Raw genomic sequence first — 26,549 nt, 5'->3', positions numbered from 1 at the left:
CTACTTCGGAGCTGGATAGCAAAATCTCATAATAATTTGACAGTTACATGTATAATTACAAGGGGTCAGGAGTCTAGTCTCTCAGGGTTACCAAGTTACTAAATAGAGTAATAATAAATGCATGGAGCCCTGGCACTGAAGACAAAATATATATATATATTACTGATAATTAGAGTATATCCAGAAATTTATCCTGTACTGTCAACGGTTCGAGAATAGAATTCCAATAACATGAGAGGAATGTAAACTGCTACGAGCCTTGCGCTTAAAAGTAAATGTGAATGGATGTTGGCTATAGAAAGTCACTTGAGAGAATGACACAACTCAACTTGCGGGAGAGTATCTGCACCGGGGATATGCACTTCTCAACTTCACAAGTGATGGATTTCAGTTGTCACTGGCTGTCTTCGGGCTCGGTGTATTGATTGATTTATGACTTACCCTCTGGCAATCGGTAACTGCCGTTCTTCCTTGCCAGCTAGAGCAGTACTGACAAAATACACTCAGATAGCTAGCTAACAAGTACAAAACTAAACTGGCACTGCACAGATACAAAACAAAAGACATGGACTAAAATACAATAACTCTAAGGCTAATTACTGCATGGTCTTTGACCATTGACACTGCTGGTCACTGTAAAGTGTTAATAACAAACACGCCCGGGCTCGAACACGCCTGCGCGCTTATTCGACGACTCCAGAAGGGCCGCTTATTTGGGAGACTTCTTGTTGGCGTACCTCGAGGCTTACTCACTCCTCCTGTCCTCCAATCCAGCTAGTGTGACAGACCCTGTTCTATGGCATGTGGTGGTCCTAATAGGCGTCTGGAGTGTGGGGAAGATGAGGAGGAAGCCGAAGAAGACAAAGAAACTTTCACTGTGTTTGAGGGAAAACCCGAGGAATTGGGAAAGTTTCTAGATGAGCACAAGCCTAGTGACCCAGCATGGAACACGTACGTAAGCTTCATGTCTGTCAGGAAGACGAAATTGGTTGCCGGGCCAGTGAATCGTGCTCGGAATTGTTTTATTTTTTTTGGTTTTTTGTGCATGTTTTGGTAGTTCTGTAATCTCACATCTGGTGTCGTAAAGCAATAATAAAATAAAGTTTAGGCCACTCCAACAAAATTCATTGTTTCCCATTTCCCGCATGCAAATTTTCTTCCCGCATGGTCATTCATTATTGCTGTCAATATTCATTATTTATCCTGTGACTGCATAGGCAACATAGCAGTAACTAGTTTAGCATTCAGAAAGCCCATTTAGCTAGCTTTTCACTGTTAAGGTTCTTAGTTTAAATTCTATTCTAATCTTACCTATAAGATAGTTATGAATTTTGAAAATTAGTGGAAATATCTATAATGGATAATGAACCGCCCGCATGTATTTTTAAGGTCAATGAAATGGGAAACAAGAATTGTGTTGGAGTGGCCTTATCTTAATGGCTTTCCCGTCGTTGGTGAAATGTTCAGTGAAAAATGGCCAACCATTTTTTAGAACTGGGAAAATATCAGTCTGAGAAAAATTTGGTCCCTCTACAGACTGGTATAGAGCGTACTATATAGCCTAAATATTTCGAGGTTGAGCAATGTTGCTGAAAATAATTTTTTTTTGTGGACTTGCAAACACGCCCAAAATGTATTAGACTATATGGAGGTCTAAATATTTCAAAGCTAAAATTTTTGCTGATAACCCCCAAAACTGTGAAATCAGCGAAAAATTCTTCCCCTTGAAATATTTAGGCTATGCAGTATTCAAGGCGCTTAAATTACATGTGGCTACAATTACAAAAATATCACATTTTTGTTCTTTCCATCATATACAGACCTGGTACAGCAGCAGCAAATTCGTGGCTATGTGGTAATCACCAATGGGTGAGTAATAGCATACTAGAAGTACAACCTTGTAGCTGGTCTACATTCTGATATCGCAATAGAATAGAACGCCCCATCTGTTCACCCACGCATGTCACGATATGGCGGGTACTGTAGTGAATATTTCAAAAGCAGACCAGCTACTCTGTTGTGCTTGTAGTATGTCATTATCCAGTAATAGACTATTGCCATACTGCCACGAATTGGTTTTCTCTCTACCTCTGGTGTCAACAAACTATTGGGCAAAATGAAACAATTTTCCGTGCCATCACAAATACACTGAACAGCCACTTAATAGCAGTGTAGTATTCACCTATCAATCAAGAACAAAGTACTACAAGGATATGAGCGTATTTAGTATGGTTTCTGAAAAAATGACCATGGAGCCTGCCAAGCCCCTACACAAGAAGAAGCGTTCCACTCCTATGTACATCAGGAAGTAGACCAGCTACAAGTTCATGCTTCTAGTATGTTGTTACCCATTCATAGGTGGTTACCACATAGTCACGAAATAGCTGCTCCAGCACAAGGTCTGTTTGACAGAACGAAGACGCAATTATTTCTATTGCACCATTGGGGCTTTATCCACATGTCTCAAATAAATGCCGCACATGTCTTAAATAAATGCCGCATTTGTGATGTCACATGAATACGCTCTAAGCCAAACTTTTCAGTCCCCATTTGAAATTTTATAACTTGTGCAGCTAAGTCATCATCGCTACATAAAACTGTTCACTATTTCCACCAAACAATCTCAAAGTCAATATGTAGGAGACTACTTGATAAGGCAGCTGGATTTTCAGTTTCAGCTTCGTGGAAGATTTTTCTGGCTAGAAGCTGTTTGAAGTGGACGCATAATTACCTCTTTATAGCTAATTGTTTTTTATATGTATATAATTTCCTTGCCACGCCCACTTTTGGCCTTTGCCAAATTTGTGGCCGCGTGTGCCCTAGGACACACCACATTTGTAAGTAACTTTGTTCGTTTGTTTCATCGTAAAATAATGGTTTCTCTCTCAATTGTCTTTGTTTCATTTTGTAGTACTATCATGGTCCAGTGAGGATAAATGGGTGTAAATGTCTTATAGGACGATAACTTTTACGTCACAAACTTGCGTTAAAATGCGTAACCACAATTTCCACAGGACAAGAAGTGGGACAAATTTAATGGCGGGGCTCCTTTAAGAGGGTACAAATTGGCTTCTAGTGATTTATTCAGCATGAAACTTACTCAGGAAATAGAACAGAAGTTGGGATAGACAATGAAGAACATTATTTGGGCATCAGGTTGGTTTTACCCAGGTTAAAAGGATAAAATGGCTGTTTTGAACTCAGCTCGAGAAAGCGATTGTCACTAAACAACACTTCAGTAAGAAAGAATGAACAATAATGAACTACAGTAGAACCTCTCTATTACAGACATTTTGGGACCCAGAATTTTTGGCTACTTTTTGCTGTAATATAGAGATTTTCCTCTTTCAGAGGTAAAAACCAGACTTGTTGGGACCAAATCTTTTGTCCTTGTTATGGAGGTTTTTCTATTGTGTCCTTAATTTGTTAAGAGAGATTCCACTGTATATTGTACATCAATTTGTCAATATAAACTTTGTGGGACTCTTCTATCGTACTTTTCAAAGTGTCAAAATCCTTGTGCCCATGCATTTTTTGCCAATTATCAGTCGTAACTCGCCCAGCATGGATCAAACTAGCCTGCACTACTTAAATATCTGTTAAATTACTATCTTCCTTGCTCCTGACAACATGGTTTCATTTAGAAAGACAGTCTCAACAGATCTGAGGTGAAGTAAACTTATGTTCCAATAGTATGCGTACATTTTCTGCTAGGCGGAAGTGATTGTGTAACTACTGTGACGTCAGGTGTTACTGCTCTATACGGCTAGGTATGCGGTTAGCTAGAGCATAATGAGCATTCACCCTTCCACTATCTGCCATTCAATTCTCAACAACCGGCAGAAAATGATATTCAACTTAAACATGACACACCTAAATTTCCTGTGATTTCCTTCTGCCATAGCTCATTTGAATTGCTCTTCCGTGCACTTTCCAAATCTGGTCCAGAATTTATCACGTGTCATGGGTTATAACATGACTTAATACTTGGACCCGAAATTCCTAATACAAAATGTTAGTCTGCACTGCCGACTCTATTTTAGTCACCTATAACGCCCCGAAAAATAGGATCTAGTCTGTCTAGCATTTATGGACTTGTGCCACCGTTACCAAAAACTAGTGCATCCAATTGAATCGCAGTATTGCCAATTAAATATATTGTGGCCACACAACATGAGGGAATAACTGGTAAGTCTGGGATGAAAGCAAGCTGCATGAATTCTTTTTGTGTCAGGGTTAATAAACAAAGGACAATTTTTCATGTAACATTCGTCTGTAATAGGTGCCTTCCCTTGGAAAGTAGAAATATTACCTCCACAGCCTAAACATCAATTGCCCTTAGAAAGTAACTCATTGAAATCCCCAAAGCATCACTGTCGTGATTGGATTCTTCGCTATTCATGATCTAGTTATTAACGCAAGCTGCAGTGTAATTATGCATTCCTAAGCACAAGCCCCGAATGCTAGACAGACCAGGCCCTATTTTTCAGGGCACTTATAAGCACCTAAAATAGGGGCAGTGACACCAGGCTAACAAAATATATAGGGAAATTTGCTACACCGGATTGGTTTAGGCTATTTTTACATACTAGTGTATTTTGTGAATTGAGCTTCTAGCATCATTGTACTCGCAGTGAGTTGCTCTACACGTATCATACCTGGAAAACCACCTTACAGACCTGAGGTAGGTGGTACACACATTTTAAAATATTTTCTCAATAGCAAATGTATTGGACATGCCTGTACCAGCTGGCAATGGTGCCATGAACAAATTATAGCAAGTATCCACCAACTTCTTCATACAATATAACTTCTACATGGGTTAAAAGTCACAGCCAGAAAAAATTAAAGAATACCAGACTGCTCTATTAGAGTCAAGAACAATTTTGACTGTTTCACAATGTAACAAGCAGAATTTTTGTTAGAATTGTAAGTTTTAGTGACATTGTCAATCTGGACCAATGTTAGCCCAGTGGACGAAAATTTCCCTGACATATCCACATATAAGGTCTAGTGTAATCCAATATAGAATCTAAGTTTCCATTTTTCCTAGCTTGACAATAGCTGTAAGAAGATATTGTATGATAGATGTGACCACTATGGTACCATGTATGTGTGGTTATCCTTACCACTTGGCTCCTGGATGTGTCTAATGTAAAAAAAATTAGCGACCCTGTTGTGAGATCCCAGGCTCGCTTTTGCGCATTAGCTTCTGTATTGACTAGGCCATACTAAACTTGTTATTTTAGCTATTACTAGTCATCTACTGACCATAATTTTATGTTATACTGTTTTACTGTTTTCATCAATGTCCTTTTACATCTGATCACAGGCTGTAACCTCCCACATTAAGCATTCCAAAATCAGTTTGGTGATACCTCCTCAATTGGGACTACATATTGGTAAAAAATGTTGGGACCCGATTGACATGGTCACTATAATGAGATTTAAACACTTCATGCAGAATTATCCAAAGCATCAATGTTCTTAAATTTGCATTGTTAAGATTGATGATATCTCCATTCAGCTATACTCTACTCTACAATAGAGCACAATGTATTGATTTGAATTTTGAATAAAGAAGACTGTACTTAGGCACACAATAACATTGTACTGTTTACTTCATTATGAAATTGCCGAGGTGTTGTCACCGAAACTTAGACAAAAAAAAATTGGACTAAAGCAGATCCCCAACCCATGACCACCATGCACAGTATCAAGACACACAGTAGTGTATCGTACAGCCAAGAAAGCCAGTGCACCACACCATGGGTATATTTACAGGAAGATAATGTTTTGCATGAAAAATTGAGGTACTCTAATAGAATTAACAGTCACTACAAAATCTTAATAGATAACTAGTATACCTAGCAATTTACTTTGTTATAAAACACTATTATTGTAAATAGTGTAGTCATGAACAAGCAAACACTAAATTATAAATTGGTATCGGATCGGTAAGTATTTTTCTGTCTTTGTAGAACACTAGTTTATTAATATTATATTTGATTAATGTACAACCTCTATAAGAGGAAAAATGTACATATTTTGATAAGAAAATAATATAGTCAGTTATATAAATAACTGTTACAACTCTTTCTGAAATGTTCTAAGTTACTAGAAGTAACAACCTCTGCCGGCAGATTGTTCCATAACGTGACAGTTGAAGGAAAAAAGGAAATTGTGGTAAGCATTATTTCTGGTTGGCAATGTAACTAGTTTAAAGGGGTGCCCTCGAGTATGGTTAGTGTTGTATTCTAGATTATGGTCTATAAGTACAGAATTGTTCAGTATCTTGTACATCATTATCACTTTTGCTTCATTTCTTCATTGTTTGAGCATTGGCAACCCTAGTTGTTCTATCATACTTGTGACCGATGAATATCTAGAAAAGTTTGTCTTATATCATCTTCATTGCATCTATAGATAAGAAGACCAATGATTTGTGTAAACACAAACCTCAAAGCCAGTTTAAAACCTATAAGTATGAACATCAATGTTATAACTAAAGGACATGTAAAATCACATAATTTATACCGACTTCTGCTTCCATTATCTAGACAACCTTGTAACAGCGCTACAAGTAATAGAAGAGGTCTGTTATATGCATAATGTATTTGTTTTAATGAGGCTTATGAAAGTGTGTAAGTTGAACTCCCTGTTGAACACCAACAGGGAGTTCATATATTAAGTACAGAAAATTAGGAACTCTGGTATGGCAATCAATACTTACAATGACATGATAACTGTACAATCGATTTTCATTTTAGTGACTGCATATACTGGTTGTGCTTTTGTATTGTTATGACATGGCAATGATGTCTTTAAGGGAGAATAAAGAGTGGGTTTCTGTGCACAATCCACTAGAAGATCGAGATCTTAGAGACTTAGACAAAGCTCTTGACATGTGGGAAGATTTAGTGAGTAACAGAAGAGTTACACCTAAAAAAATTGAGGGTATGTTAATGTATGCTTGGATTTGTGTGCGTAGTGTGTATGTGTTTGTAGCACAAATGTCATATTAAATATACCTGTAGTTCTATTCATAACAAGTTCTTACCAGTAGTAGTAATATATATTGTATTTTCTGGTCTATAAATTATTTAGAAATTGCACTTGCAACTAAATTTACTGGTGGAAAGTGGATGATATTCAAACATAGAAGGATCATTGATGAAACATGGAAAAGGATGGCAGAAGCTACTGTAGCAGGAAAATTGGGATGCTCTGCAAAGGTTATATGTGTACAATTATCATGCATTATAGAGATGTCAATAAAGTGAATGATCAACCACAGAGCTCACATTTTGTAAACGTAAGGGCGAGTGTATCCAACATGTTATTGGCAATTCAAAACACACCCATAAAGTAATTATGCAATACTTTCATCACCGAATTGTGTTAACTTACGTAACTATTATAAGCATGTAATCCAGGTAAAATCTCTACATATACTATGTAAGTATCCTGTGCAGTGAATGTGCAGACAAGAATATTTTTTTTTATTGAAGCATTGCATGGTAGTATGAGGAATACTCGATGATGAAGAGCAGGTGAAAGCAGTGAACTTTGTTTCACTCCATGCTTTACGATTATCAAATCTAGCAACCAAAGTGTAAAACTCATACCTGCTTTGTTCACTGTAGCACTGCTTGACAGCAATACTTTGGGTTGCTTATGATCACTACTCCAGGGGTAGACTTAGGGGGTGCTTGTTTCCCTTCCCCCCCTCCCCCACATAATTTTACTAGAAGCTATTGTAGTTGTATCACAATGAAAAGATAGAAAAATCAAATTACTCATTATTGGTGCTTTCCAAATGTTAACAGTTGTGGTTAAATAATGTATCTTCAGTAGCCATAATTTAAGGCAATTTTAGTGAATTCCGTATAGGGGTGCAGTAGGCTCCCTACCTCCACAGATTCTATACTCAATTATGCTCTATACATATGTATGTGTAAATTACCCCCTTTTACTAGCTGTGGGAAAGAATTATTACACAAATCTGACCACTGCATCCTCTTTTCCTTATATACTGTATTACCGTATAACAGGAATGATTCGTGGAAGAAAACATTCGCGAATTTTGCAATTTTAGGTGCATTCATGAATGTTTTCTTGCAAAATTTTTCCTACAATTAAAAAAGTTTTTTTCATGGATCAGCTGATGTAGCATTCATGTACCGAGTGCATGAGCGGGTAGCTACTTGCCTTGCTACTCGCTAAATTGCTATATATGCATGACGGTATAGCCAATGAGGCGCAGGACTGTGGCGTGTGATTTGAACAGAGATGCAAACTTCAGTGACAGTGGAAAAATCAGTGCTACTAAATGGGACAAATATAATTGCAGCCCAGCAATTCACTGTGCCGGAATGGCATGTCTTAGCCTCAGTTTTAGTGCCGCTCCAAGGCTTAGGCGTGCCTATCGTTTGTGCTCATTATCGTGAATGCCTACTTCTCCATGCAGCGAAACAGCGATCATGCATGGCTACTAGTATGCGTAGTACACAACATGTCAGAGTCAGCCATATAGTCGAGCGTTCTCTAGCTATCCATAGAAAAAAAGATTAATTCGTTGTGGGCGCGTGCCCAATTATTAATTACTTTATGCAATAAATCGCAAAAGTTTTCTCGCTAATGAAGAAATATTGTATCGTTCGCAAATGCTTTCTTCTGCGAATCATTCCCGTTATACGGTATAATATGCCTACTACATTTAGCACCTCCTTGTGAAACCCTTGATCAGGTGTTAATCAGAAGATGATTACAATAATAGTACAGATCACTTGCACATTATCATTCATTAAAGCATTTGCGTGGGCAAAGATCAAACACATAAGAATGCTATTATTTCCATAAAGTACTGAACAGAAAATACAGCACATGCATAACATTTGAAATTGTCAGAAGTAACCAAAATGATACTACAGTATCTGTTTGTTTTGAGACCAAGCTTGTACTATATAGACACTTACTAATTGTCTGATGGGTGAAAACCAATGCAATTCAAGTCTACAAAATGAACGCTCTGAACAAAGATGACCAACCAGTTAAAGCAACACTACGCTTGTACAATATGAAAATAGAAGCACTCAGGCTTGGTCCCAAGCCTAATATAGCACTCGGCTTTGCCTCGTGCTATGTATATTAGTCTCTCGCCCACGCCCTCATGCTTTTATTTCCATATTGTACGCGTAGCGGTACTTTAACTAGTATCTACAATATAGTGCTGCATATTAAGGTTTGCACTTTCTTCCACAAAATATTGACTAGAAACCAGCTCATGGCACTTTAGTAGGCAAAATCAAGCACAAAAGTGCTTTCAGTGTGACCCAAAATGCTTCCAATAGGTTGCTACAAATTATTTTTATCAGTGGAATTTTCTGCTAGCTAAATGTTCAATCCCTATTTCAATCCATAGCCATGACTGAATTAGGGATTAAATCTCCACTAATATATTATTTGCTTTTTACATCTATGATCACTAATTGAGCTTAAAATTCCTATTTTTCCTTGTGCTTGTTTGTTTACTTTTTTGTAAGGTGAACCTGCACATACCACATCAAAAGAAAGAATGGAAAAATCATAATTAGATTTGTCTCTGAATGTGTGTCCAAACCATCAAAATTAATACTGAAAAGTGAAGTGGCTATTATGCTTTGTTTTCGGGTATGTTTAGCCCATTACACTGCGTTATAAATAAAGAACAGTACGAGAAGTGCATAACCATTCAATCCAGTCACTAAGGAAAATATGGATGATTCCCATTATAAATATGTATGATAATCATCCATAGGGAAGCCATTATTTGTTACACATTGCACAGTCATCAAAAAGAATGGGACACAAAGGAGGGCAAAGGTAAGTCGGTGATGCGTGCATTATACATACTGCTGTATTCCAAAAGATACTTGCTGGGCTGAAGCAATGTCTAGAAAAGTGAAATCAAGCCTATGGCTTAGCCATTATTGAGTTACACTAGTCTGAAGTTATCAAATTCCCACTAGTATATTTGCAGGTGTAGGCAACTTCCCCTTGTTTCGCTACATTTAATTTATTTCTATCATCCCTAATCAAACTTAAGATTCCTAATTTTTCCTTGTACTTGTCTAAATATCATATATGCAGCAGTGTGTGGGCAACTGGGCATAGTGCAAGTTAGTCATACCACATCTCCCTTTCTTAGGTCGCTACTGTACCTGCAGTGCCAGCATAGATCGAGTAATAGTGTGCTTTGATGTTTAGGGCTAGAGTTCCAAGTATTGAGTGGAGTGTTGACAATGTATTATCAAGGAGCATCTGCTTGTCCTATCACTTGTCCTGAAACTGCTGGCCTTGACATGATTCATATTGCAGGAATAGATGATAAGGGATGAGAGCAGTATTGTCTATCATAGTTTGATTTCTGCTGTTGATCATCCAGGTTTTAAGATATGTCTACATAGGTTGTAGTTGCCCAGTAGTAGTCATTGGCCATTCCGCTTTCTTTCAGCCTGTTATACGGCATTATCAAGACGGCCAGTAAAGCAGAAACGCGGTAGTGAGTCACGCGGCCAGTAAAGCAGAAACGCGCGCCGCAGACAATAAATGACGCGACTACTACATGTGAGGATTTTACAGGAACGAACGTTGTCAAATTCGGCCTTCCTGTAACTCATCCATCACTTACGCTGTCCCTCTGAAACTCTAGAGTTGAACTCATCGTGTCACTAGTAACTACCACACAAGCAGTGAAGCAAATTCATGCCGATTGTTTTGTGATCGAGATTGCCGACATCAAAGGGGAAGTTTCATTTATTTTATTATTTTTTTAATCGCATGCGGTTAGACGCAACCGCAGGTGTATGCCTTGCGTTCCTTTGTGCATTCCGAACATTGATTGCCCTGCTATCACTTCAGTATTCACTCAATCGCCTCAAGATTCACATCATCAATTTCACCATACATGATTACCCTACAGTCGTAATTTCAGCACAAAACGAAGTTTCAGTCGTCCTCAGTCGACCTAGAGGCCAAATACAAAACCCAGATTGTTGTTTTCCGCAATACTCACTTGGCATGTAGGGAAATGTGTCTTTAAACTGTTCTAAAAGTTTCGTTCAGATTGAAACATGTGTTTTCGAGAATGGCTAGTTTGAAATTTGAATTTAGTCGCCCGCACGTAATTTGCTCTCTGTAAGAATTTTACTCGGAATTTAAAGAATGACGTAGAGCACAACTGCGGTCACTGGATATTGATGAACTGGCGCTCTATGTAGTTAATCAGTGCATATAGCCACAAAGAAGTGTGCTGCCATAGATTATAGTCCATAGATATAATCTATGGTGCTGCATACCATTGTTCGTTTTGAAATTTGAATTTAGTCGCCCCCACGTAATTTGTCCTCTAAGGGCGTGGCTCAAAGAATGACACAGAGTACAACTGCGGTTACCAGTTGTTGACACAAGCTATGAGTAATTAGCATATGTAGCTAGCCTAAAAGGAAGTGTGTAAAATCACCTAATAATTTACAATTGTCACCATGCAGTATTGCATTTTATAGCACCCCCACACAAAATTACACATGTAATTACAACATACAGAGGAGACACATGAATACCAAACACTTTTCACAACAATAATGTAAGAATTGTACAATAATGACTGTAATATAACTGCTATGAAAATGTTTTCCAGTGGCCCGCCATGGTAGCAAGTCTCACATGACGGCATGTATATTCATCCAAACACAATGGGAGTAACGAGTAAGTACGATGACAACAAATTGGTATGACTCCATTTGTAGAATCCAGATGAGTGGGTGTGGCTCCAGTATGTCTAAACAGTTAACAAACATTCCTGTTATAAATACATGCTAGAGTTGCAATATAATAGTATAGTATTTAAATGCAACAATACATAGTCTCCATTGCATCACTATCAAACGACACTAAGTGGAGGATATTGTTGCATCCCTAGTATGTACACTCTATCGGTACAACCTGTCTTAATGGCCACCAGTATAGAAAGACAACATCTCTTGAAAAGCCACTTCCAATTGAGAATTTATACACTGTTACCTGCTTATATATAACACTTCTTATTGTTTTACTGTGATTTAATATCATGCACTACTCCAGCTTGTTTCAGTACTTTTTATCGATGTGCTATCGTCCCTACTCTAGTTTAAAAATTTTTTGTGTACTTGTTTGTTAACTTTTTTGTTATTATGACTGGTGAACCCACACATACTGCATTAAAATAAAATGGTGCCGCATGCCCCAGCTATCAATTATTGTCTGAAAAGTGAAGTATCCATAACGCTTTGTTGTCAGCTATGCTCAACCCATTACACAGCATTACAAATCAAAAACTGTTCAAAAAGCACCGCTGCAATCAAAGTAGCCACTATGAAAAATACAGACAATTTCCAGTATGAAAGGAAGCCATCACGCACTCCCACCAAATCCACACCTTTCGCTGTCAGCAAAGATGAACGGGACACAAGAAGGACACTGGTAAGTCCATGAAGAATGCATTGCATGTACTGCGGTATGCCAGAAGGCATGTGTCCAGCTGAAGCGATGTCGAACAGTGAAAAAATCAAGCACGTAGCATCAAGTTACGCTTGTCTGAAGGCATCAATCAGTTACTCAGTCAGTAACTAGAAAATTCCGTTTAATAATTTTCAAAGCAACTTGTTAAAAGCGTTTTGAGTCGATCTGAAGGCTTGTTTAGGCTTAGTTCCAATACTGCTTCATCATTGTCAGGGAAGAGTGAGGCTGGTTTTTGGGTGATGTTTTTTCATGGGTCAGGCCCACACTTTTGTGGTCCCTACTATACAGTAATTGGCCTTTTTCAAAATGCTGTTGTTATTATATATAATGCCACTCCAGCCATATGTGTGCAGAACCCTGACAATTTAAAGATCCACTGAAATGGAAAATTCACTTGCTATTTTATTGAATGAATAGGTTGTTTGTATCATGCAATGCACAAAAACATCTTTTTAATAATTCAATTATGTTGTACCGAGATATTAAGCCACAAAGTCAAGTTACATCATGTTGTGACACAAGACAAAGAACCGGAAGTATTGTTATTACACACTTCAATGGGAAAGGTAGATAAAGTCTGTGCAGGTGACAATACCAAGCTCTCCTTTTCAACTTCATGGTATTCTAAGATTACTTGAATGTTTTGCTGGAAAACAATAGCAGAGTTGTTCTGTAGTTGCCTGTAGCAGCTCGGCCTGTGTGCTTCGCACAATAAAGCTTATCGAAGTTCATGCTTCATTATGCCCCACTGAGTTCAATTTACTACAAAGCTGGGTTAGCAGTATACCATGAAACAAACAATGGTATCTATATTACACTTTCCTGAGTCACTTCTCCGCCTGGTAGGGATAATGTCTTGCCAGTAGTGCCATCACAATTGTTTTCCTCGCGTTTCTCTACCTCCATCCACTGTATTGGACCCTTCAAGTATTCAAAACATCTAAGAAATAAACTTAGACATGTTTCTACCACTGTACTGTTGATTTATAGTCCCTTTAACAGGCATTCTTTACCACAACACCAGGATAAATTCACTTACTATCTCCCGTAGGCTTGTAACCGGTTGCAGTACAAGTTCTTACCATGTTTTAAGTTGTTATGCTAGATATGACGTGAAACTACTGTAATAGCTGTACATGGACATTTCTGTCACTTTAATGGCACCTTGGGGTTAGTTCCTCATATAAAAGTCACGAAATACGTAGGATAAGTATTTATAAATACAAAGAGATTGTATTGTTGATGCCTCTTATGTTCTAATAGTTCTGCTGGTTCTAGTAGTTCTAATGGTTCTGCCGGTTCCAGTGGTTCTGCTGGTTCTCGTGGTTCTAATGGTTCTACTGGTTCTGTAGTTCCCGTGGTTGTCATGGTTCTGCTGGTTCTGATGGTTCTGTTAGTTCCAGTGATTCTGATGGTTCTGATGGTTCTGTTAGTTCCAGTGGTTCTGATGGTTCTTGTGGTTCTAATGGTTCTGCTGGTTCCAGTGGTTCTCGTGGTTCTGCCGGTTCTAATGGTTCTGTAGTTCCCGTGGTTTTCATGGTTCTGCTGGTTCTAGTGGTTCTGCCTATTCTAGTGGTTCTGCTGGTTCCAGTGGTTCTGCTGGTTCTAATGGTTATGCTGGTTCTAATGGTTCTGCTGGTTCTCACGGTTCTGCTGGTTCTAGTGGTTCTGCTGGTTTCAATGGTTCTACTGGTTCTTCTGGATCCAGTGGTTCTGCTGGTTCTCATGGTTCTGTTGGTTCTCGTGGTTCTAATGGTTCTTCTGGTTCTAGTAGTTCTAATGGTTCTAGTGGTTCTGCTGGTTGTCGTGGTTCTAATGGTTCTGCTGGCTCTAATGGATCTGTAGTTCCCGTGGATCTCATTGTTCTGCTGATTCTAGTGGTTCTGCTGGTTCCAGTGGTTCTGCTGGTTCTAATGGTTCTGCTGGTTCTCACGGTTCTGCTGGTTCTAGTGGTTCTGCTGGTTCTAGTAGTTCTAATGGTTCTTCTGGTTCTACTGGTTCCAGTGGTTCTGCTAGTTCTCGTGGTTCTGTTGGTTCTCGTGGTTCTAATGGTTCTGCTGGTTCTAGTAGTTCTAATGGTTCTGCTGGTTCCAGTGGTTCTGCTGGTTGTCATGGTTCTAATGGTTCTGCTGGCTCTAATGGATCTGTAGTTGCCGTGGTTCTCATGGTTCTGCTGGTTCTAGTGGTTCTGCTGGTTCCAGTGGTTCTGCTGGTTCTCATGGTTCTAATGGTTCTGCTGGTTCTCACGGTTCTGCTGGTTCTCACGGTTCTGCTGGTTCTAGTGGTTCTGCTGGTTTCAATGGTTCTGCTGGTTCTAGTGGTTCTAATGGTTCTTCTGGTTCCAGTGGTTCTGCTGGTTCTCGTGGGTTCTAATGGTTCTGCTGGTTCTAGTAGTTCTAATGGTTCTGCTGGTTCCAGTGGTTCTGCTGGTTCTCGTGGTTCTAATGGTTCTGATGGCTCTAATGGATCTGTAGTTCCCGTGGTTCTCATGGTTCTGCTGGTTCTAATGGTTCTGCTGGTTCTGCTGGTTCTAGTGGTTCTGCTGGTTTCAATGGTTCACCTGGTTCTAGTGGTTCTAATGGTTCTTCTGGTTCTACTGGTTCCAGTGGTTCTGCTGGTTCTCGTGGTTCTAATGGTTCTGCTGGTTCTAGTAGTTCTAATGGTTCTGCTGGTTCCAGTGGTTCTGCTGGTTCTCGTGGTTCTAATGGTTCTCTAATTCCCATGGTTCTGCTGGTTCTAGTGGTTCTGCTGGTTCTAGTGGTTCTGCTGGTTCTAATAGTACTACTGGTTCTGCTGGTTCTAATAGTACTACTGGTTCTGCTGGTTCCAGTGGTTCTGCTGGTTCTTGTGGTTCTCATGGTTCTAGTGGTTCCAGTGGTTCTGCTGGTTCCAATGGTTCTGCTAGTTCCAGTGGTTCTACTGGTTCACATGGTTCTAGTGGTTCCAATGGTTCTCCTGGTTCCAATGATTCTGCTGGTTCTCATGGTTCTGGGTAGTGTCTAATCACTGGACTGGACTACTGGACTGGAACACTGGAATGGACTACTGGACTGACATTTTTTGGTTTTTAATACTCTTGGGTGACCTGTGACAACATTTCAGCACTGAGTGGTTAATATGATCCTAAAAAGGTGCTGTCAAATTGGTTCAATCAAATGTCTACTCTACAGTATAGCAGATACTGACATGTAGGTATTCCCAAAAATGTTTCTCTCACTCTTAGGCACAATTGATTATTATGATATAACTTTATATAACATTATGTATATTGTGTGAATTGGTGACTAGTCTGTGTAATGCGGTACATTTAATTTACCTACTTTTAAAACTTGTACATACTGTGTGCTATGACCATGCTATTTTCTATTCCTATTAACAGCTATGTAATGGCATTGTAATACAATTAATAAAATGCAGACATTTCATTCCAGTAATGAAATATAACCAGTTATGCGATGGGATCAAGTTTGTGTGTTCACACGCACACCATATGTTATAGAAAATTGCATCACAATAATCAAGTGTGCCTAACAGTGACAGAAACATTTTTAGGTATACCTATACATGTCAGTGTATCTGCTATACAGTAGAGTGGATACTGTCAAGCAGTGATTAGAATGCATTTAATTGAACCCATTTGGCTTATCACAGCAACATTTTAGGATTAAAGTAGCATAAATATACACCACTCAGTGATGAAATGTTGTCACATGCACAGTGACCCCACCTTAAATATGCATGAAACTAAAAATGTCAATCCAGTAGTCCATTCCATTATTCCAGTCCAATAGTCCAGTCCAGTGATTAGACACTACCTATGTACTTGTGCTGACAATAGGCTGTTCGTTAAAAGAATAAAATATGGAGGTTGTAAAGGGCCATGCAGTTAGAACTGATGGGCTCAGAATGCAGCTAATAGTATCTCCAGTGCGTTAGCACCCATTTCTTTCTTGCACCCATTTCTTCCTTTTGAGAACTAACTGTTTTAGCATAGTTTGTCAGACATGTCATTCTTGCTGCATTAATGTGACATCATTATTTAATTATATCCCATTTTTACAACTTGGTGATGCTAGAGTAACCAGATTCTGCCTTTTTGTGAAGGGGTGGGCACTACCAGACTGCTTGTGCCCCAGGATTCCATCGGATCAACTGTCGCAGCCATGACCTTGACAATGTATCACTTGTGAGTTTTTTTTATTTTTGATTACAGGTCGTGCTTATAAGTATATGTTTATTCTGTGGTGTATAATTGAGCAAGGCCACTAACCCCCCCTTCCCCCCCATTTCACAATATGTTTACATGGTATCCTATCCTTGTATGCTACAATGTATGTACCTTTTCTATGGCAATTTGTTCAGAGTACCCTAGTTGAAAGGTGACATGAATGGATAGTATACGCATGCTAATGTATTCCTGGGTGCTTTTAGCAAGTACAATGTCACATATCACTATATTATTATTATACTCCCTTGTGTGGGAGAGTATATAGTAATTGTCTTATTATTTTTATTAACACTTTACAGTGACCAGCACTGAAGGTCTACAACAACATGTGCTGCAGTCTTAGGATTACCTAACCTAGTTTCAAGGACTTAGACTTAATGACTTATACAGTAGCTGGAAAGGTGTAATAGAAAAGGGGCCAAAGTAAGGAAAAAAATCCCTCCAACCCCAGGAATCGAACTGCAGGTCACCCAATGTCTAGTCGGGGCCACACTCAGTCTTCCTCCAGGAGGGATGGATTTTCTTCCTTAATCCTAAGGTATTTATTATTAACACTTGTGTGCAGTTAGGTGGTTATTCTCTCACTCCTCTTAATACTTTTGGTGAGATGCTTGTATCTAGCTGTTTCTTTCCCAAGTTGAATTGTCTGTTCCTCAGTACCCTCTACAGAAAATTAAGGAATATCTTTTTAGCAAAGGTTAGTCTAATTTGTGGACAAAAATGTAGGCCCATGATTTTCCAACTTCTCTTCTGTGCATGCTATCGTTTCACTACACTCACGGTCCATTAGCTCTTGTCATAATGAACACAATGGACCCCCAAGTCTGTATTTGTAAGGTTTAGCTGCTATTCAGCTGTGAAGGTGCAAACTAATAGCTATCTCCATGCGTACGTGATGATCACCCAATAATATTTCTTTTTGCAATAGCATTCACGAAAAACTCATGGAGATGCAATGTGGTCTTGGCTGCCCTTCCATAATAAATACATTGAAACTACGTATTTAAAATTTAAAACATAGGATGGATTCCTTCTGAATTAGTTTCTGCAAGCAGATGAGAGTATAGTGTAATTAGTAAAGCTCCACATTCTTGTCTACCATTTTAGGGGATAGAATGGTTGACTGCTATTATTGGGGGATATCGTTTGCTAAGAAACAGAGAGTTGGCCAATTTTCTTTGTAGTGAGTTAGGTGCAGAAATACTACAAACTTATGAAAGGTGAAAAATACAGTGTAGTGCTGATCTGGTATGATAGAACAATTGGGCTTGATTGCATGATTGGAAAATGTGTAGGGAAACATTCTTTAATATTGTCGTCACAGCCACTCTATTACTAGCTATTGCATTGCACTAAGTTAGCCCCAGTTCTCATGGTTCTACTGGTTCTGCTGGTTCCAGTGGTTCTCATGGTTCTGCTGGTTCTAATGGTTCTAGTGGTTCTAATAGTTCTGCTGGTTCCAGTAGTTCTTGTGGTTTTAATGGTTCTGCTGGTTGTGATGGTTCTACAGGTTCTAGTGGTTCTGCTGGTTTTAATGGTTTTTCTTGTTCCAGTGGTTATAAAGATTAAAAGTATCAACATTATCAAGGTGAATGGGTAAATGATTCCATAATCGGTTTACTCTTGGGAAAAAGGAGTGCGTACATATAGGAGTCAATTCTCAAGGGTAATTGTAGGAATTTCCTGCTACTATTACGGGTGAGACTGGAAGCATTATGAAGGATGTGATTACAAGGGTAGGATAGGGTTGGGCAGTATTTCAATATTCAGTGTTGCCTATACGCACGCAATGTTATGTTCAATATTGAATGCTGCAGCTATTATGAAAATACCACAATATCGTTTGTGCAGCAGTATTATTGCACAATTGCTAAGTGATGAACTGTAATGACTATACTAAGAAGCCTTAATCGTTATTATTAGTGCTTTACAGTGACCACAGGATTGATACAGACACTACAGAACAGACACTACAGAACCTAGAACCTGAACACTAATGGCCTGACAGTAACTTGTGCATGTCAGTTTCATTTGCCCATAATAATGCACTGAATAACTCATACCGGGCATGGCAATGATTACAGTAATCGCATGGTCACCTTATTGCAATACTCGCAAGTAGAACTACCAGTACCACCCAACCCTACACAAGGGATATCTATGTATTGATTGATAATTTTATGAAACACTACTGAAGTTGGATTGTCTCTTTGCGTCTCTAACGATTGCCAATCAAGATAGCTGATGCACTAGAATAACAGGAATAATCACTAAACCCAAATCTGGCTGCTTTCCTTTGAATCATTTCTATTCAGTGAATATGTGTGGTGACCAGATAACTACAGCATATTCAGTAATAAGGCGGATGTAAGTCTGGTAGCATTTAGTTTTGACATCCTGTGAACACCGTCCAAAATTCCTTTGGAAAAATGCTAGGACATAATTCGCTCGACCGACAATTCCTGAAATAGCTATGTGAGGACCAAGAAAGGTTATGTGAAATTGTTAGACCAAGGTAAGCACTCTCTGTATCACGTAATCATTTAGCTTGTTGTGGTAAACAAGAGGAGAAGGTCAGAGTTCTAGTGGTTCTAATGGTTCCAGTGGTTCTAATGGTTGACTATATGGGTACAGTTGACCTGGGGATGATCAAGAACAGGGATTTGGTGACTTGCACGGGACCCTAGTGCTTTACAGATCACTGATTACGTATAAGTGCCTACTCTGGAAAAAGAGTTAGCATCAGCCACTCATTAAAACTAATCTATTATATATGTCATCTGCTAATTAGCGCCGCCATAGAAAAACTTTATATCACATAGCTATTACCAAGTTTTATACGTAGAACGTATATCACAAACACTAGACAATTCAGCTATTGGAAACATGTTTTACACTGCAAATAAAAGCTGCTCATGCCTAACAGGTTATAACATTGTACTACTGCTGAATGCTTAAGATTAGTAGGCATAGTCGCTGAAACTTGTAGGCTGCCACAACATTTTGAGTTTGTAAAGCTCACTGTTCACTTATCACAAGACTTGTGGCCACAATTAAACCATTAACACATAACATGTCTGAGTGCAGCACTCCTGTACATGTTCACTAGTCAATAGTCTAGTGATTGTATACACCACTGTACCCTTATTACGATGCTATAACATCATTATGTACAAGTGCAGATTGTCTAAGATACTGCTTTACATGGTATAATGTGACCCAATTTTTGAAAATTATTCTTCTGTACTCACACACCAGTGACGTTCACTTTTCACCATGAATGGATAGCCATGCACACCAATACACTTGCACATTTACATACCACTGACTTGTTCAGGGTGTTTGTCACAAGTGGATTTCTAGGGACATGTGCCAGCCATGGAATGATATTAAAATAACAATCAGGTCTTAAAAATTAAGCCCATACTAATACGTAGTACATAATCAACAGTAGAATGGACAAGAAGTAGTTTCCATTTTGTTCCCTACCTTTTGTGGAGCCGTAGAATGAAAAGTTTATGTTGCACGTATCTCAAGTTAAACATAATAGGATAAATCTCCAACAAGTGATCGACACATTTCTTTGTCCTACTTAATGTTTGTATGTGCTGTCAGTTTATAGAAGTTCACTAAAGGTCACATGCAAGGTGTTTATAAAACTAGATAGCTACCTCAGCACTACAGCCATTGAGCAAAGATTTGTATATAGGTGTTAAAGGCCCAAGCACTTGAAATGATACATTCTTATATGGTTTATCTGCACAGTAGTGCTGGACAATAGAACGAATATATTTTGTATCATGATATATTTATTTATGTTGTGATATAATAGTTAGAAAATATTATCGTGATAGAGCTCAAGTGACTTACCCAGTACTATGTAAACTTGTAAAATGCTAGTTTTGCCACTGCACCCTCATTGAGAGTGTGTTAGTTATACCATTAGATATTCTGGTAACATTTACATCCAATCTAATATCCTTTCTACCATTTTGAAAGGTGCTAGGTAAATACACAGATATGTTTACAATGCAATGCAGAACAGTATTTCAAAGGGCCAATGCCGGCAATTACACTTGTATTAGATATACTGTAAGATGACAAAGGCATTGCAAATTCAACCTTAAGACTAAGTATTGTAACTTGAAAGCAATCAACTGTTATGGGTATACTGCATATCATGATATTCATATCATGAATAAATTTTTCCATGACATATGACATAAGAATCTATATCGCCCACAGACAGTGTTTGTATTAGAAGAAGTGGTGAAATGGATCACAGTGTGTTTTTCTCTGTGTTTCTGTTATTGTGGGGGGGGGGTGATTTTTCAATTTGCAATTGTCTCTGGAAATTTTCCTGAAATAACCTGCTTGTATATCAATGGTTTGATTTCCAGCTGCATTGCTAAGCAAGGTAATGAAATATCTTAGTTACATAACTTATTTTTCATCAGTTAAACCTTACTACAGGTATAGGTTTTCATGAAATTGTTTATCCACCTTTTCACGCTGATGAAGTAGATTTACCTGCAGTAATTCTGTGGAATCCTTTCCTTATACATTCAAAGGTCTTGGGTCCAAATGTGCTTAAGTGTAATCAGTGTGGAAATTTAATGAGTACCACCTATTAGATGGATGATTCCAATGCAGCCAAACAGCCACATGTAATTCATTAGTGACATACTGTAGTGTACCTTGTAAGTGCTGTGTATACCTGTAATCAAAGACATAATGTTTTAGCCCATGATGAAAGTATTCTTGAGCTGTTACCCAGGATGATGATACCATTCATATTATCCCATCAAACTGGTTTTACAAAGGAGTTTCTGATATGTGTACAACGCTTTGCCGAAAAGGGATTAATTTCTATAACATGGAGTTGATGATTATAGAAAAATGCTGGGGACAATTTTGTAAAAAACAGGATTTGTTTTCTGTTGTAAGTGATGATGGTGACTTTTGGAAGTCTCCTATGTCGAATACACCAAGTAACAACATGTTGGCTAAATGTTTTTTTGTTGGTTTCTTGTGGCATGAAAACACATATTTACAAGAAATGGCGAACATGCCTATAGGTAATAGTATTAGCTTTGATCATACTTTCAAAATTGCATCCAACATTGGTTACACCAGAGAAGACAAAAAATGGATTAGTGAGTATGATTCAGCATTTTTAGTTTTAAATGATCAGGGGCAGCTTTTAACATGGCAAGGAACATATTTTGCTGAGGTGACTGTACTGTTACAAGCTTTGGCTGAAAGACCAAAAGATCAATTAAAAACTGTCTATGTAGATGATTGTTGCAAACTACTAGAACCAGCAGAACCATGAGAACCTGGAACCATTAGAACCACTAGAACCAGGAGAACCATTGAAACCAGCAGAACCACTAGAACCAGCAGAACCATGAGAACCAGCAGAACCAGCAGAACCACTGGAACCAGCAGAACCACTAGAATCAGTAGAAGCATGAGAACCACGGGAACTACAGAACCAGTAGAACCATTAGAACCACGAGAACCAGCAGAACCACTGGAATCAGCAGAACCATTAGAACTACTAGAACCAGCAGAACCACTGGAACCAGCAGAACCACTGGAACCAGCAGAACCATGAGAACCACAGGAACTACAGAACCATTAGAACCAGCAGAACCATGAGAACCAGCAGAACCACTGGAACCAGCGGAACCACTAGAACCAGCAGAACCATGAGAACCAGCAGAACCATTAGAACCAGCAGAACCACTGGAACCAGCAGAACCACTAGAACCAGTAGAACTAGTAGAACCATGAGAACCACGGGAACTACAGAACCAGTAGAACCATTAGAACCACGAGAACCAGCAGAACCACTGGAATCAGCAGAACCATTAGAACTACTAGAACCAGCAGAACCACTGGAACCAGCAGAACCATGAGAACCACAGAACCATTAGAACCAGCAGAACCATGAGAACCATGAGAACCAGCAGAACCACTGGAACCAGCGGAACCACTAGAACCAGCAGAACCATGAGAACCAGCAGAACCATTAGAACCAGCAGAACCACTAGAAGCATGAGAACCACGGGAACTACAGAACCAGTAGAACCATTAGAACTACTGGAACCAGCAGAACCATGAGAACCACGGGAACTACAGAACCAGCAGAACCACTGGAACCAGTATAACCATTAGAACCACTAGAACCAGGAGAACCATTGAAACCAGCAGAACCACTAGAACCAGCAGAACCATGAGAACCATTAGAACCAGCAGAACCACTGGAACCAGCAGAACCACTAGAACCAGTAGAACTAGTAGAACCATGAGAACCAAGGGAACTACAGAACCAGTAGAACCATTAGAACCAGCAGAACCACTGGAACCAGCAGAACCATGAGAACCACGGGAACTACAGAACCAGTAGAACCATTAGAACCACGAGAACCAGCAGAACCACTGGAACCAGCAGAACCATTAGAACTACTAGAACCAGCAGAACCACTGGAACCAGCAGAACCATGAGAACCACAGAACCATGAGAACCAGCAGAACCACTGGAACCAGCAGAACCATGAGAACCAGCGGAACCACTAGAACCAGCAGAACCATGAGAACCAGCAGAACCATTAGAGCCAGCAGAACCACTAGAACCAGTAGAAGCATGAGAACCACGGGAACTACAGAACCAGTAGAACCATTAGAACCACTGGAACCAGCAGAACCATGAGAACCACGGGAACTACAGAACCAGCAGAACCACTGGAACCACTAGAACCACTAGAACCATTGAAACCAGCAGAACCACTAGAACCAGCAGAACCACTAGAACCAGCAGAACCATGAGAACCAGCAGAACCACTGGAACCAGCAGAACCACTAGAACCAGTAGAACTAGTAGAACCATGAGAACCAAGGGAACTACAGAACTAGTAGAACCATTAGAACCAGCAGAACCACTGGAACCAGCAGAACCATGAGAACCATGGGAACTACAGAACCAGTAGAATCACGAGAACCAGCAGAACCACTGGAACCAGCAGAACCATTAGAACTACTAGAACCAGCAGAACCAGCAGAACCACTGGAACCAGCAGAACCATTAGAACTAGCAGAACCATTAGAACCACTGGAACCAGCAGAACCATGAGAACCACGGGAACTACAGAACCAGCAGAACCATTGGAACCACTAGAACCATGAGAACCACAAGAACCAGCAGAACTACTGGAACCAGCAGAACCATTAGAACCAGCAGAACTACTAGAACCAGCAGAACCACGGGAACTACAGAACCAGTAGAACCACGAGAACCAGCAGAACCACTGGAACCAGCAGAACCATTAGAACTACTAGAACCAGCAGAACCATTAGAACATAAGAGGCATCAACAATACGATTTCTTTGTATTTATAAATACTTATCCTACGTATTTCGTGACTTTTATATGAGGAACTAACCCACCTTGGGGTGTACTAAAGTTTCTTTGTCTGATGCATTATGACATAATATAATTGACAAACCACAATGCACTAAAATGTGGTTTATCTACTAAACAAAACAAAACAAAATCTGACTAAATCACATGCACCAACCTATCCCACTAGTAGCAAGGATTAATAATAGCCAAAGTGTATTTTCATTTCAGTGGACCTTTAAAATATTTAGTTATGATACACACCAATCTATTATTCAAAAATAGCTGGGTCTGAGAAAACCGGTCGTATCACCCATGACAGCATGTTCACTGAGAACACAAAGCTACATGAATGGACTATCAAATTTTATTATCAAAATCAGCTAGACTTGAGTGGTCTGCTTTTCCTGGCTGCTTTTCCCAAGCACAGTGGTGATCTGTACGAGTGGTCTGGGACCCTAATGGAGCTCTGGCCAGCCTGGGGATGGCTGTATGTGGCTGTACAGCTTCGTGGTGTTGAATAAAGACCAGTGCTATAAATGTACTTTCATTTAGCCAGTTTTGAGACCTAGCTGAATGGCCCATAACTTGGTCTATTCATCCCTACGCCTTTTTCTTTAATTTTTTTAAACAGCCCCTTGCCCTCCTACATCTCTCACCTCCTACCCCTTTGGAGCTTGCCTGATACAGTCAACCCTGGTTTAAAATGGCAGTAAACTTAGCTGTTGGCTACTTGTACAGTGGATGCTCTGGAAGGAAAGGGATTGGTGTAAAACATGTGAAAATTTTGTACACATAGCTTCATCCATCAGTGACCTACAACACTCTGAATACTTAAAATCAGTGTTTCTCAATACTTGTAAATAGGCGATCAAACCGGTTTTCCCAGACTGGGTCACATATTACCACAAACATGTTTGTTCAACACACCACAAAACTTACAAAACACTTACCTATCATCAGGTTTCTACTACATATGCAAGTGATACAAACAAAAGGAACAGGGAAATTGACCAACACTTGATTTGTGTGTTCACAAAGAACTTCGCTGACAAAGATGATGTATGGAGAGTAGAGAAGGCTCTACGATCTATGGGAATCACTGACACCTTGAAATACAAACCTAACATTTATACCCATTTTAAACTTTATCTTGGCAATGAGTATAAAATAAAACCATCATTGTATACTTCCAAGTAGAGCTGGAAAAACTAGCATGTACATATTTATACAAATTATAAGTATGTAATCTTACTATTTTACTGTAACTCTTTTGTATATACAGCATAATGTTTACACAGAGTGTTGTGCATAACTGTATTATGTATCATTTTAAACTATTTAACTGAAGCATATAGATGCAGTGACACATACCATAATTATACAAAATAGTTATATTACTGTATATGCACATCAATTGAGTTATTTTATCAAAAAAAGTACAGTGTACAATAACATCTTGGGTACATTTTTCTCTAAAATCTATACCTAAGCTTATATCACAATATAAAGATTCTATATCATATCACAATATAGAAAATTTTATCAGGATATATCGATATATATCACATATCGCACATCACTATTGTATGACAACTATATACGATACCAGAGATACCTTAGAGTGTAACTTAACATATATACATCACTGTAAACACCCCTCACAAAGCGATAGCATACTTTTTATTTGGCTACTGTCCACATGACTATATACATGAATGAAATAATTAAATTTAAAAGTTTATAAACCAGGGACTGCACTTGGTATCTATTCAGTACATTTAAACTTCTTTATACTTAATAGTATTCATATACCTTTGTTGAAAGCAAACTTTAAAATAATTACATATTGTTTCATCAATGTGTTATGGTCCCTACTCTATAGTTGAAAATTCCAAATTTTTATGTACTTGTTTACTTAAAGTTTACCTACAATTTAAAGCTAAATAGATGGCCACTTGAAGCAAAGCTAAAACAAGGTTTATACCCTTGCATATATCATATGTCTAATATACAACATGACTCGACTTGTGGCATTGTAATTATATAACCTTACCACCCACTAGAGTTGCATATATAGTCAACATTTGGTAACCGTTATTACATAACCAATGGTATAAAAGTTACTCCTATACTGATTCAAAGTCTATCTCAAATGTATTTAGTACTGGTCCTTAATATTTGTATCTTACCCGAGGTAGTGTGCAACTGCTGAAGGATGGTGAGTTTAATTGATGTTGGTACAAACTGCAGCAGGATATTCATCAATATTGTGTGAGAGAGTCTGATGATAACAAAAATTTGACTTTGTTTCACACCGCATTTTAGGAGGAGGAGACTGAGTTCAAGAGGTCTCCAACAACTCCTTTATAATTA

At 38.8% G+C, this 26,549-nt stretch overlaps 1 protein-coding gene across 1 annotated transcript; it reads left to right on the top strand.

Annotated features, from left to right (window-relative positions):
• Nucleotides 1–667: 667 nt before the first annotated feature.
• Nucleotides 668–25,530, top strand: LOC136263073 (UPF0696 protein C11orf68 homolog). Its single transcript, XM_066057529.1, has 4 exons — nucleotides 668–951; nucleotides 6,830–6,957; nucleotides 7,108–7,235; nucleotides 25,137–25,530. The coding sequence occupies exons 1-4, from the start codon at nucleotides 797–799 to the stop codon at nucleotides 25,371–25,373; spliced, it is 648 nt and encodes a 215-aa protein (XP_065913601.1). The 5' UTR covers nucleotides 668–796; the 3' UTR covers nucleotides 25,374–25,530.
• The last annotated feature ends 1,019 nt before the right edge of the window (nucleotides 25,531–26,549 follow it).

The sequence above is a fragment of the Dysidea avara genome, chromosome 8 (assembly GCF_963678975.1).
Source record: "Dysidea avara chromosome 8, odDysAvar1.4, whole genome shotgun sequence".
In the NCBI taxonomy this organism is placed as follows: domain Eukaryota; kingdom Metazoa; phylum Porifera; class Demospongiae; order Dictyoceratida; family Dysideidae; genus Dysidea; species Dysidea avara.
Note: the sequence above shows the minus strand (reverse complement) of the source record. Positions and strands in the feature narration are given on the sequence as shown.

Bases quoted from the DNA above. Each gene is read 5' to 3' on its own strand.
- LOC136263073 (XM_066057529.1), top strand. From the start codon at position 797: ATGGCATGTGGTGGTCCTAATAGGCGTCTGGAGTGTGGGGAAGATGAG. The intron at 952-6,829 runs GTACGTAAGCTT...GATGTCTTTAAG, and splicing joins AGTGACCCAGCATGGAACAC to GGAGAATAAAGAGTGGGTTT. The intron at 6,958-7,107 runs GTATGTTAATGT...TAAATTATTTAG, and splicing joins TACACCTAAAAAAATTGAGG to AAATTGCACTTGCAACTAAA.